The sequence below is a fragment of the Rhea pennata genome, chromosome 2 (genome assembly GCF_028389875.1).
Source record: "Rhea pennata isolate bPtePen1 chromosome 2, bPtePen1.pri, whole genome shotgun sequence".
NCBI lineage: Eukaryota > Metazoa > Chordata > Aves > Rheiformes > Rheidae > Rhea > Rhea pennata.
Window position 1 is genome coordinate 30,849,041 of NC_084664.1, and position 13,069 is coordinate 30,862,109.

Consider the following 13,069-nt stretch of genomic DNA (forward strand, 5'->3'; position numbering starts at 1 on the left):
TGCTTTTGCCAAATGGGACTAGTAATGGGAATACACACTTCCTGTTTTAAGCTATGAGAATATATTACTAACTTTTGTAAAATGAAAGAGCCTTTCATATGTGGTCCACTCATTTAAAATTCTTGCCTAATATGGGTACAAATGTAGTAAATGAATTTCTTGCTAATATTTGTAATATTTTCTGTGATGCAAGTCACCTCCTTTTTTTCAGCAAACATTCATTATACTTATTTTTAAGATCTTTTCAAGATCACAGGCAAAATCCAGTTTGTAACTGCATGGTGAATTACTGCTGGCCTGCAGAGCAATTTTAGTGCAACTAGATAAAGAATGTATGATGTACTGTATCTTCCAGATCCCAAATTTTAAAATTAAGGAAATTATGTAAGAAGATTTGGTGAAGATATACCAGCATTTGTGTAAGCCTTGTTAATTTTAGCTCCTACTTGCTTGCTTCTTTTTCTCTAGCTACCAGTTTATAGCATTTGACCCCAAAATCCATTGTTACTGATGGAAAGACCTTGACTTACACAGACCAGAAAAGATTTACTTCTACAGAAACACTTTCATGTTGCTGCAACCTGTCTATTGAGGTAAAAATCTTAGATCTTCTGTTTGGTACAAGTTATCCATCATTCCAATAGACTAGAACTGCAGCAGCTCCTGTAATATGCTCCCCTTGCTCTGCCCTTCAAAATCCCCAATTTTTTTGGCCTAATTTCAAATTGCATTATGCAATTTTAGAACAGTTTTGTTAGCCTATGCACACACGCTCTCCATGTGCCTCTCCTGTCTGATGAAATATTTAAACTGAGCAATTTTACTGTGGTGTAGGAATGTGCTAATTATAATAAACATTCTATTTATTTCATGTGTATGATGGACAACCCAGTAACAAAATAGTTTCAAATAATCACATAATAACCAGGCAGTTCTGAAGTGTTTGTCTTTATGCATGTACTGGTAATTTTTCTGCTTCCTGTTGTGCTCAGTGGAACACAGCACAACTTTTCACTGAGCACTTAAGTTTTAACTAGTGTAGCAAACTCCAGATATGTTTTTGTACAGCTTGCATTTTGAAAAGAACAGAAAAAAAACTGTTGCCTTTAGAAACACTGAAAATAAGATATACTAAAAGTTATGATTTAAAAAAAAAATCTTTTATTCAGCCTGAAATCCTGGAAAGTCACACAGATTCACTCCGTGAGTGACTGGAGGGTTGCACAAACTCATTAGCCAAAATACTATTAACAATGTTCCTGCCAGCTATCACCTCTCTACTTAGTATAACATCCCTATAACTAAATGCCACTTGGACTAGGATTAATGCTAGATGAGTTTGTGCAATATGGGTGTGTCTATGTTTCAGAAATGTTTTCAGGACCCTGTGATTACATATTTAAGGCATCATCATGAGGCATCAGTTTCAACAGCTAACCCCTGGTCATTGGCGGAGCGTGTCAACTTTTGCTCATAGAGATCTTTGTGAGTTCAGTGGAGTAGATTTTAAATAATAGCAGAACACTACCCAGCAGATCTAGGATGCTGCTGGATTAAAAAAAACAACAATAACAAAAAAAAAAAAAAAAAAAAAACAACACTGAAACATTGGCTCACCTAAAATTGCAAGTGGGAAATTGAAAGTATTTTTGAAATGCACCTCTGAGATACTTAGAACTCATGCAGGTATGATTCTAAAATGATGCAGAGTCCTTAAAATGCCAACTTTGCAAAATGATGTATGAGGACTATCAAGGTGAAGCAAAATCTAGGCTGAGAGCCTGCATTCGGCAGCAGGCATCCCACAGTGACAGTAAATAACAAAATTAGCTGATGATGTATGTATGTGAATTGGGTATTGCTCAGAAAAAACCCACAAACCTGTGAACTCAAATGTCTTAGCTAAAGGGAAGTATGCATCTATTAATGGAGGCCCAGTTGGTTGCTACAGGAACTGAACATGCATTTACAATGACTTAACCTAATGTGATCTAACACAGATAGCAGGATTCCCAGCAAACTTCCTCCTATTAACTCCTATTTCAAGATTCAGCATGGAACCTCTCTGGATAACCATTGTCAAATTTCTCAAGACATTCGGGAACTAAATTTCATCATCTTTCCAAATGCCATTTCAAACTAGTGGGGTAGAAGAGAGATTCTTACAGACAGAGAAAACATTCAGTAGCTGGTTGCTCAGCTTTGTGAGTGTAAGCAATGGCAAAGCTGAGGTGTTAGAATCTGGCTACTGGCTACAAAGGCTTGCAATGGATAAACCATAATTAGTCTGCATCTGGTTGTGACTGTTAATGAGACATGTGGCCTTGTCTGTGTTGCTAGTACTCAAATGTTGTTATAAATCCCCACCTTCCTCCTCACTGCTAGCACTGCTAGCCAGTCATTATAGCACAGACTGATGCAAATGCAAGACAGAAGCAAGAATAGTTCTGCTTTTCCTTCTGTATGCAGCCAAAGATTGTCTATGTAGGCAATGCTTAAAAACAGAAGGTACCATTGACAAGTGATGATGTGCTGCCTACTTCTTTCCTAGAGCTACTCAGCAGCTATAACAGTGCTCCCACAAAGTAAAGAGCATAGTGCAGTCGACTACATCAACATTTGTCAGATCTGTGAGCCCAGTGAAGAATCAGCAACAGCAGCTTTTGTGCATGAGGCAGCAAAAAAATTAGAGAATATACATACATAATGACTACAAGCTGTTGTATGGAAGCTCTTCAAAAATTCAGGTCTGTAATACAACTGTTTTTAAAAGAATGCTTCTGGATATCCATTTTGTTTAAATAAACTAACTGCCTTCAACTGTCTCTTGCCATTTTCAAGTGTCTCGTGAGTCCATGCAGCATTGTAATTTAATTGATATACTTGCTTTTCTTCAACCATGATGTCTTTGTACCTTGGAAGGAAAAATAAATAAAGAGAGACTTTAATGTCTCTGCCCATTTTTACCATAAAGTTTAAGAAGCAGTTTTAATGAATTCCAATGAAACTGATTCACTGTTGAGCAGAAAAGTAAGGTTATTCCCAGTGCTACTCCTGGAAATAAGAAATGTGGTACAAAACAGAGATGAACTGAGTGACAGTGTAGCTGAGCAGAGTTTGACCTGATGCAAGCTGAGAAAGTCAGCAGTGGGATACTCTGCCCAAAAATCAGGCCAGACTCTGGAAGACAGAATCATGGTTGTTACGAAGAGGTTAGTTACCAGTTGCTGCTGCAGCCACTGAAGGAAGAAGCAGCAGCTGTTTAATTTGCAACAAAAGAAATGATTAAATTTAGATATTAGAAACAATTTTGTTAATCAGAACTGATTAATTACTGGACTAGCTTCTAGGAATTTTATGAACTGGAGACTGGATAAAATTGGACAAAAATGTATTTGGTATATTAGGTACTGCTTCTTGGAACAACAGCAGACTGGATAAAGACTCTCAAAGTGCCTATCTATGACTGTTCCTTGAAACTACAATTACCTGAATTTTCTTCCCACAGAGGACTCCAGTATAACCAGGACGACACGAACATACATTAGGCAACACACACTTGCCTCCGAATAGACATTTCTGATTGCACACAGCTAAAAGAGAGAGACAGATGTGGCTTTACTCATAAAAACAACTTGGTAAAGTAAAACAAAAGTGGCTGATAGTGGTACAATCTGTATACATACTTTGGGAATTGAAAAGTGGGTAGATACTTTCACAAGGAAGTACTGTCAACGTAAGGGGAAATTCAGAGTGATGTGGAGCCAGCAAGGCTCTTACACTTACTTTCCACCGCCCTCCCCCTTTACCTCCCATCCCCAAAGATACAGATTTACTAGGGGGATATGCTGAGGGCATAAATAAGAGGATGCAAGGAACACAAAGTGTTTTTCAAGGAATCCTGTTAGTCTATGTTATTGCAATGGCCTTTCAGGGCTGTTGCAGCAGTATACGCTATTAGAGCAAGCCACTAGGTACTGCCAAGGGTCCCAGACTACCTCTGTATTCTGGAGGGCTTCAGAAAGGGCACACAGGAATGTCAGCTCTTTATCCTATCCCCTTTGACACACATTTGGGTAAAAGATCTAGAACTCCCAGATGCCATGTATTTTTGAAACATCCTTAATTGTGTTGCAGCAAAAAAGTTTATTATGAAGTTCACATCAGTCTTACGTGTTTGACACAGGATTCCTTCCCACTGTGGAGGGCAATGACATGTACTTGGTCCAATACATTCACCACCATTCCTACATTCCTGAAGACAGATTGCTGCACAAATATCACAAAGTTTGGTTACATCTCATTACTTCTAATAATTAGTTATGTTACAACATGGCTTCTAGATGTTGAGGGCTTTCCATACAAGAGTCACATGTTCTTCACTGAAAACCTGTCTTAAGATCAACAGGATATTAAAGACAGGAAAAATGTAAGACCTTTTTAGGTACATTCTTGCCTGCTTTCTAAACCATAATCTAAAGCACTATTATTTCTTATTAGTTAATTAACTACTTGATGATGAAATCTCTCTTCCACAAGGTCCAAGAATATCTAAGCCTTGTCAATATGGGTAATATTTTTTTCAGTAAAACTTCTAGTAATTACAGAAAGTAATACAGAGAAAATGTTTTTTTTCCATCCATGCCATTAGAGAGCTCACTAACCATATCAATATCTAAGCCTTGGGTAGGCTTTTATGAGAGACACTAACACTTTATCTTTTGTATTTCTACTGTCCATCCTTATGATGATTTTCACCCATGCAGACTGTGCTTTGTCCACACTGCAATGTTTTATTTATGCACTATCACTAACTTCCTTGGCATATAATGTGGTCCGCAGCTGTGCTACCACCACGATCCTACTTCTAGCCTTTCCTGAAGAACTTAATGCCCTTCTCATCTTTTATTCCAAACATTTTCCACCATGCTTCCACATTTCCTGGTGTTCTACCATAATTCTCCTTTTTTTTCCTGGTATTTGGTTATAACATCCTATAGCACAAACTGAAATGCTTTCATTTTGTTACTCAGTTCTTTATTGTTGTAAGGACAGTGCCTCTTTCTTAGACAAGAATTAAGAAAAAAAATATTACATACATGTAAGAGTTTAAAAGATATTCGGTCTTATAATTCAGTCTGAGAGTTGCATGATATTAGTTCCGCATCCTTAGTTTCTTCTGCCAAGTTACAGAGGTGAAAAGATCATGATTTTTGAGTATTTGTATATTTAGAACTAGCTTCATATCATTTCTGTAGACCGAGTTGTCCTTTAGCCATAAATCATTTTAAGGTATGATTCTCCTTTTAACTATAACATACTTACGTGTGTTACACCTTTTTCCTCTCCATCCTGAGGGACAAGAGCAAATATTTGGCCCTACACACCTTCCTCCATTCATACATCTTGGTTCACAGACACCTTAAATCAAAAAGCATTTGCTATTTAATAAAATTAATTATTTACATAAATTTTAGTGGTTAACTTTTAGATCCTGGAAGGATATTAATGTTAGCTTACTTTTTTCACATCTTATGCCTGTGTACCCATCAGGACAAGTACAAACATTGTTTCTCATGCACTGACCACCATTCTTACAAGGCGGGCTGCAGACAGCTGAAAAATAACAAACATGAGAACAGCACTGTAGCTTGCATTTTGCTTCCCTTTTGACGTACACCTATAGGAAACAAAACTGCAGTATTAGAATTTTGTTAGCAACGGATATTCAGCGCAGTAACATCTGTCTAGTAAAATCTGTATTGATGTGGACTGGTGCCTATGGAAGTAGTAAATACAGAACCAGATGGGAAAGAGTCTGGGTTGGTGACTGCACATGCATACTACTAACCAGACTACATAATATCTGGCTAGGAGCTTAGACAGGGCTCACCAGTATGCAACTGTAGTTGAACACTGCTCAAGAGTGAATGGAAGATAAAAAAGGAAAATTTCCAGTATTTTTTTTTCTCCTTGGATATTTACTGAACCATACATGATGCAGAACAAGAAAATCTAAGGGAAATGTAATTTCTGTTTTGCATCTCCTCTCACATATTTGACTTGATGGAGAAATTTTAAAACACTGAATTTTGTGTCTTAAAATAACAATGTTTTCTCACAGACGACCTCATAAAAGCAGCTAAGAGGAAAAAAAAATATTACCATTCTGACACTGGGCACCAAAGAATCCATGTGGACAGAGGCAAACATCTGGCTTAGTACAGGAACCTCCATTGAGACACACAGGGTCACAAAATGCTGCAGAAGTAGTGTGAGGAAAGAATGGGAAGCCATGACAAACAAATCAAATCCATAAAATATCTGCTTCTGCTGCAAGGACAGGAATTAAGCCTTTAAGACAGCTGCAGGTAACACTATTCATTTAAAACTTTTATCCAGTTCTGGGATCACTATTGGACTTTTTAGGACTGGTGCCAGCAGCATTACTAATATGGAGATCAAAGGGTTTGTGGGGCCCCACAGCAGTAAGCAGCCACCCATAGCTGCTGTCAAAGCCAAGTGGTTCCAAATTTTAACCCGTGGGAGGTCCCATATACATACCTCTAGGAACATGAACTTTTAAGAATCTACAGTGGGGACTTTCCCATTTTACCTGTACTGCATGTAGGTCCGTACCATCCAGGTTTACACTGGCAGACATCTGGAGTAAGACATTCACCACCATTTTCACAGTGTCTGTTGCAAACCACTTCCATCCAAGAAGTCCGGGGAAAACAGCATTAAAAAAATAAGAGTAAAAATTAGTTTGTTAAAATGTTATGCTTCATTCAATTCTTCTGTTATTTCCCATATTTGAACACTGGAAATCACATACAATTTCACTAGTTGAAGAGGAATTGCTGAAGAGCTTAATGCAGTCTCAAAGCTGAAACAAGCTAGCACTGGACTATAAAGATATATAAAAGGTCTTCCTGTGTAATTGTTCCTGTTTTTATTCATGTTTTTCCGTTGCTTTATTCAGTGTTAGAAATCTAGAAAATTTCAAATATATTCTAAGAAAAGCAAAAGTTCAAGACCAAGATAAAAAAAGCAAGATGATGTTCTTCATCACTTCAAAGAGCACAGCTGCATGTACAGAGAGACATGAGACTATCATGGCTGTGGAAAATCATGAATCAATTCTTCAGGACAACTTCCCATCATCCTTAGTCCTGCCTAATGAAGAACAGCAATTTTTTTGTGTGTCAAAACCAAAATGAAAACAAGAATAACTGAGAATGCAGAAGGACCTTTTCAATTCAGGGCCAAATATAATGATACACTCAGATTAATGATACAAACGATATGCATATATATGGACTCTCTGAATAACAGAAGTTACCAGTATGAAATCTACTCAAAATTTGAAATTGCTAAAACGCAGCATGTAGAATTTGATAAACAAAAAAGCATCCTGAGACTATTCCAATTCTTCAGCTATGACCACAAGAAGCTTTCTGGTTTTCATGCCAGGCCAATAAAAAGGCCTCATAAATGTGCTTTTGAATTCATTTTTCCTTTATGTCTGTTTTTTCTGACCTACTATTCACTGGCATCACTTCCGAATGGACCTCTAAAATTAACCAATTCAATATGACAGAATTTAAGAAGCCAAAATGACATATTAAACATACGTGTTTATCCTGAAGGTAATCTCTCATACTCAACAATACCTCCATGTTGCTGAATGATAAATAAAAAACTTTTTGCAATTTCTTATAGTATGCTATATTTTCATTTATGTGCAAATGTGATCAAGTTAATGTTTGTAAAACCCAGCTCTGAGACCCTGCAAAGAGACATGGGTAGTGAGCATTAGATAAAGTGCACCAGAAATGTTAGCCATCATTTGTTTTATTACAACTCGGGATTTTTTTTTTACTTACTTGTTTCACATCTTGGTCCCACAAAACCATACGGACAGGTGCAGAGATTTCTGGCCAAGCATGTGCCTCCATTTTGACAGGGTGGTTTACAATGTGCTGCAGATAAAGAATTATGTTGTTCAAGAAATCACATCTAAAAAGATGCATGGATTGGTGATGCTTTAGCAAAAGGGAAATTTTAATTATTAACAAAGCAAGCACAGAACTAGAAATAAACAGATATATGTAATAGCTTTTGACAAAAATAAGCAGCAAGAAGAGCCCAATTCCAACGACCACACAGAGTTGTGACAGGGGTGGCCACCCCAAAGAGCAGAAATCTGAGCTGGGTTCCAAGCAAGGCTCTTATCTTCCTCCTCTTCTGTTTAGCTTACAGGCACCCACATTCACTGCTGCACGCCTCTACTTGCTGCAAAAATTTCCCAGGCCAGTCTTTATGTAACTATGCAGTATCAAAAATGTGATAGAAAAAATATACATTTATCTCTCATTGAGACCTTTATTACAAGGTAGGTTTAAGGAAGCACACACCATAAGTCAAGCTAAAACACCAGAGAAGCTCAGAAGTTAGGTGTGGTCAGAATCACAGTTAAAATGGTCAGACAGTCATTTTAGATCAGATTGTAACAGACCAACCAGCCCTGCAAGAACAGTCCTGACAGCAGGGTTTGAAACCTGGCTCTGCCAACCAGCAGCCCCTTATTAGACTAGCCTTGGACTCCCTGTTGCTTTTCTGCTCCCCTCAGGAAAATAGCAAGGCTTCAAAAGCAGAATTGGTAAGTGCTCTTACTAGGAAAATCCTAATGTATAGTGCTGAGGACACTGTTCTGGTATGATCTGTCCCTCTCAGCTGACATGGGCCTAAAATTCAGATCTCTTTTTGCAACCGAATGTTCCAGCCATAACTATAATGCAGAAGTTGGTACCAGCATTACACTCCATCAGGAACTCCTCCTAAAAACCACAAATAAGCCAAGTGGGTCACCATATGGGGCAACTTGTGTTCTCTCTATACAATTGATGGAGAGAAGGTGGCGTTTATATTATGTGCAGACTTTTCTTCACTGAATTACAGAGAACTTCAAAGGGTTGTTTGAGACAGAATAGGTCCTTTTGTAACATTATCCTCATCCTCAAAGGGACACACATTAAGATATGCCAGTATGGGAACAGCAAAGCTAAGTCAAGACACTAAAGTAGGATGGCCTGGATTCCAGACACAGTTCGATGTCTACAGGGTAGGCATATGCATGCATGTGAAAGCCAAATGTAATTTGCTGTCCTTCATTTTACTGAAAGGTACTAAAAGGGCAGGTGGAGAAGGGCAGCTGCAAAAAAATGTCCAACAAAGAAAGGTGACAAAAGCATTAGAAATCTTGTTCACAAGCAAATGAGAGAATCTTTTGAGTAGTTTCAGATTACTACCACGTGTATTGATGGTGCCACAGACTTAAAAAATAATATGAGACTTTGCTGTTGTGACTTATTAAATTTAGGAAGATCTGATCACAAGAAACACTTATAGTAGATGTTAAAAAGGTAGAGTTTATGTCAACATCTTATTCAGAGTTCTGTGAAATATAACAACTGTTTCCAGTCAGAATTAACTTTCATGAAAGTCATTGGTAGTACCCTTTGGGTATCTGTGGATTCAAAATTAAAAAAAATCCCCTATTTACCTTCCTCGCAAGTGGAGCCACTGTATCCTGGCAGACATTCACAGACATTTGGCTTAATGCACTTCCCACGGTTTTTACAATCAGGTCTGCACAGAGCTGCACAAAAATCAACAGTGATCTTCAAATCATGAATTCATTGATACTAGCTACCATGGACTAAATCAAAATGCCATACTCACCATCCTGACAGTTATAACCAGAGTAACCAGGCTTGCATTTGCAAACATTGGGTGCCACACACTCCATATTTTTACCACATGTTTGTCTACATATTGCTGAAAGGCAATGAAAAAAAACAATGAAAGGAGTAAGGAAAGTGCCACTGTCGTATCAGTGCAACTGTGTCTTGCCTAACATAATAAACACATCACGTGAAATCAGTTGAGCCCCTGCCCTTAAGAAGGAAAGTTGAGATACATTAGAAATGTATTTTTAAGTGCAGCCATGCAACTGAAAGCTATACCAGAGATAATAATGAAAATGAGGAAATTCAATATGCATTTCACTGATCACAGTAACATACTTTCAAGTTAAGATATCGCAAGTTTCTTCTTTGCAAAACATTTTTAACAGTTACGTGTAATACCTCTGCAAGTAATACCATTTCCATAGTAACCGTAAGGACAACGGCCGCATCTGATACGTCCATCCTGACTTGGTTCGCAACGTACGCCAGGAAAACAGGGTAAATCAGAACAGGTTACCGCTTTAGGCATCACTGTTTCATTTGATGTTACAGTAAATGTTTTTGGTGGAACAGTGATTTCAGCAAGAACAGATGGCAAAGGACTAGCTTTATGCTTGGCTAACAGCTGTTGAACTCTGTGAGCACTTCCTCCTCTGAAGGCTTTGCTCGGCAAAGAAGGCCCTTTGCTTATATTTATTCTGCTGCTGAGAGAAGCCTTCCTGCTAGTCTCAAAATAACTGTGGGCCTCAACCTGTGTCCTGGTTTTCTTCTCAGGTAGTACAGCCTGGCTGCCTGATGATGCAGCCACCACAGCATTTACTGAGCCCTCTTCTGCGTGAGCAAGGTGACCGCTGCTGGTGCCGACAGTATGGCCAACGTTTCCAGGAACAGCAGATTTCACAGAAGCACCTCTTTGAGAATTAAATGATTTCCAGATGTAGGCTGGTGGAGTGCTGCTACTGGCCGCTTCTGTAGAAATAAATCTTTCGGAGATGTCCGTAGAATAAGGAATATAGCTTGAGACACTTACTGCCTTGTCAAAGAACAGTTGTTGAAAAGCTACAGTATGTTAGAAAGAAAGGGGGAAAAAGTACAATAATATTACATGACTTTTTTTCTTCTGTGAGGGTGCAGAATGTCTTCTGATCAGAAAAAGAGTACGCCCCATTCAGTCTGTGCTTCAGGAACACTCCTCTTCCATGTGCTATGTCAGAATTTATATATTCAGTAGAATCTGGCCCCCAACTAGCGCAATCAAAAGAGCTTAATGTCCTTTCCCACGCCACCACTGCTTCTCCATGGCTGGGAGATAAGGAGGTAGCACCATACCAATGAGACAATCAGCCAGGGATCTTCCCCATACTAGGTCAATGAATAGTTGTCCTGCTAGAACAAACTACCAGCGCTAGCTGGCACCATATTACTACCGAGCAACTGAAACAGAGTTTAACCTTAAGACACTGCTTATGGAGCAAAAGTGCATCTAAGTGCCAGTAACAAATCTCAAAGCAGGTATCTGGTCACAAGTATGTATGCGCTTACACTTATTGATACATCAAATTATGTATTTCATGTGAATTATCCATCATCTTGTACAAAAAGTTGTTTTTCGTGTTTTACATTACTTGATTCTTTTACTTAGATAACTCTTAGAACTCTCAAAACTTTTTTTGTCAACTTATAAGTTTCTGAATGGATTTTATTAATGGAATATTGCACATGTTCTATAAAAAAACAAAGACAGACTCAACCTCCTCTTTGAAAAGAGTGCAAAGTGAATGAAAAGTTCTATTTATACCCTCTTGGAAAGTGGGCATTATGGTAGATCGTGGAAAAGAGTGCGATACTAATCTCAGAATGGCAGAATGCCTTATATGGGCTTTAGCAGGAACGAAATAGGAGGAAATTATTCTACCTGACTTAAGATCTGCCCATAATCTCATCCGAGATTGTACTAGGCAGCTATCTACGAAAGGTTAAACTTTTCTGAATCTTATTACAAAGTGCTATGCCTCCCACTGATGAAAAGCACACTGTTTTGCAGCTGAGGAAGAATTATCCAGCACTGGTAGTTGACAGAGAATATTCCTCCTCCCATATTAACAACTTATTAACAACTGGAAATGCCAGCAATAGTATTTATGGAGTTTTGGAATTAAGAACATTCGTTTGCCATATCCTTCACCTTTCTTTTGAGTTAAAGCATTAAAATGGCATTCAACATAATGCCATAAACTTTTGCTTATCTCATGTAACAGATGTCCCTACCCCATGTTACCTACTTTATAGCAGTGATTAGTCACAAAAACAAAAGGCAACAGGAAGAATGCTGTAAATCACACTGTCAATAAAATGACTAGACTAACCTAAGGTGTTTGTTGATATTGACATTTTGGTGTCATTTTTCAGATTGGAAATAGGAATACAACCAAAACAATGAATTGAACTGAGTTAAATTGAAAAAATAAAGTGAGTAATATAAAACTGACTAGAACCTTTATTTGCCTGCTATATTCTTATCAGTATGTGAATTCGAAATTGCACTCTCTTCATGAAAAATCACCTTTTTTCCCTCCAGTTTCTCTTGTGGAATCCTCTCCTTCAACATTAATGTCTTCAAAGCTTTCTAAAAAAAAAGATGTGAAGGCATGTTAGTAGCTACTTTTTTTCAACTTCAAATAAATTATGAATAAAGTTTTAACAAATAAGAATAACTGAAAACTCTGAAAGAGCAGATGAAGAGTAAAATAGTTCCTTAAAATAGAGTATATAAAATTCAATAGAGAATATAAAAAATGCAAGTTACTCAGGAATTGCATAATAAGATAGTAAAAATAAATTTTTAGGCACCTTGTTAGGCAAGTGTTTTTATTTGAATAGTTCTTTCTTAAGGTATCAAACAGAAAAGTATTTTGAGTGTTCTACAGCTACCTGGCCCAGTGTATTCTGATGCTGTTGCCAAATGAGATTGTTCCAGCAGTCAGAGAAAAACATCCATTTATGTTAACTACTGAAGAGAGTTCTAAGTTAGAAACATGTAATAATCAAAAATATCTTACCTGAATTAGAAAAAGATAATAGTATTCTTATAAAAAATAGATTATTTTTCATAGCATTTTATCATACCGTAACATGATTTCCCATCTCCTCGCAGATTATTTGGGCATGGACCACAATGGTAAGAACCAAAAGTATTGAAGCAAAACACTCCAGGGAAGCAAGGACTGGATTCACATTCATCTACGTCATCTTGACAATTTTTACCTGAATTGAAATATAGATTTTTATAATATTCTGTCACAAGACTTTGGCAG

General features: G+C 37.6%; 1 protein-coding gene across 1 annotated transcript in view; it reads right to left on the bottom strand.

Annotated features, from left to right (window-relative positions):
• Window positions 1-2,893: 2,893 nt before the first annotated feature.
• The window catches only part of VWDE (von Willebrand factor D and EGF domains), a 38,737-nt gene continuing 28,561 nt past the window's right edge, over window positions 2,894-13,069 (bottom strand). The window contains 13 exon segments of the mRNA XM_062567774.1: window positions 2,894-2,914; window positions 3,490-3,593; window positions 4,174-4,269; window positions 5,326-5,421; window positions 5,521-5,616; window positions 6,166-6,261; window positions 6,617-6,712; window positions 7,890-7,985; window positions 9,569-9,667; window positions 9,670-9,843; window positions 10,155-10,814; window positions 12,319-12,381; window positions 12,882-13,019. Of these exon segments, the coding sequence (XP_062423758.1) occupies window positions 2,894-2,914; window positions 3,490-3,593; window positions 4,174-4,269; window positions 5,326-5,421; window positions 5,521-5,616; window positions 6,166-6,261; window positions 6,617-6,712; window positions 7,890-7,985; window positions 9,569-9,667; window positions 9,670-9,843; window positions 10,155-10,814; window positions 12,319-12,381; window positions 12,882-13,019 (1,835 nt within the window).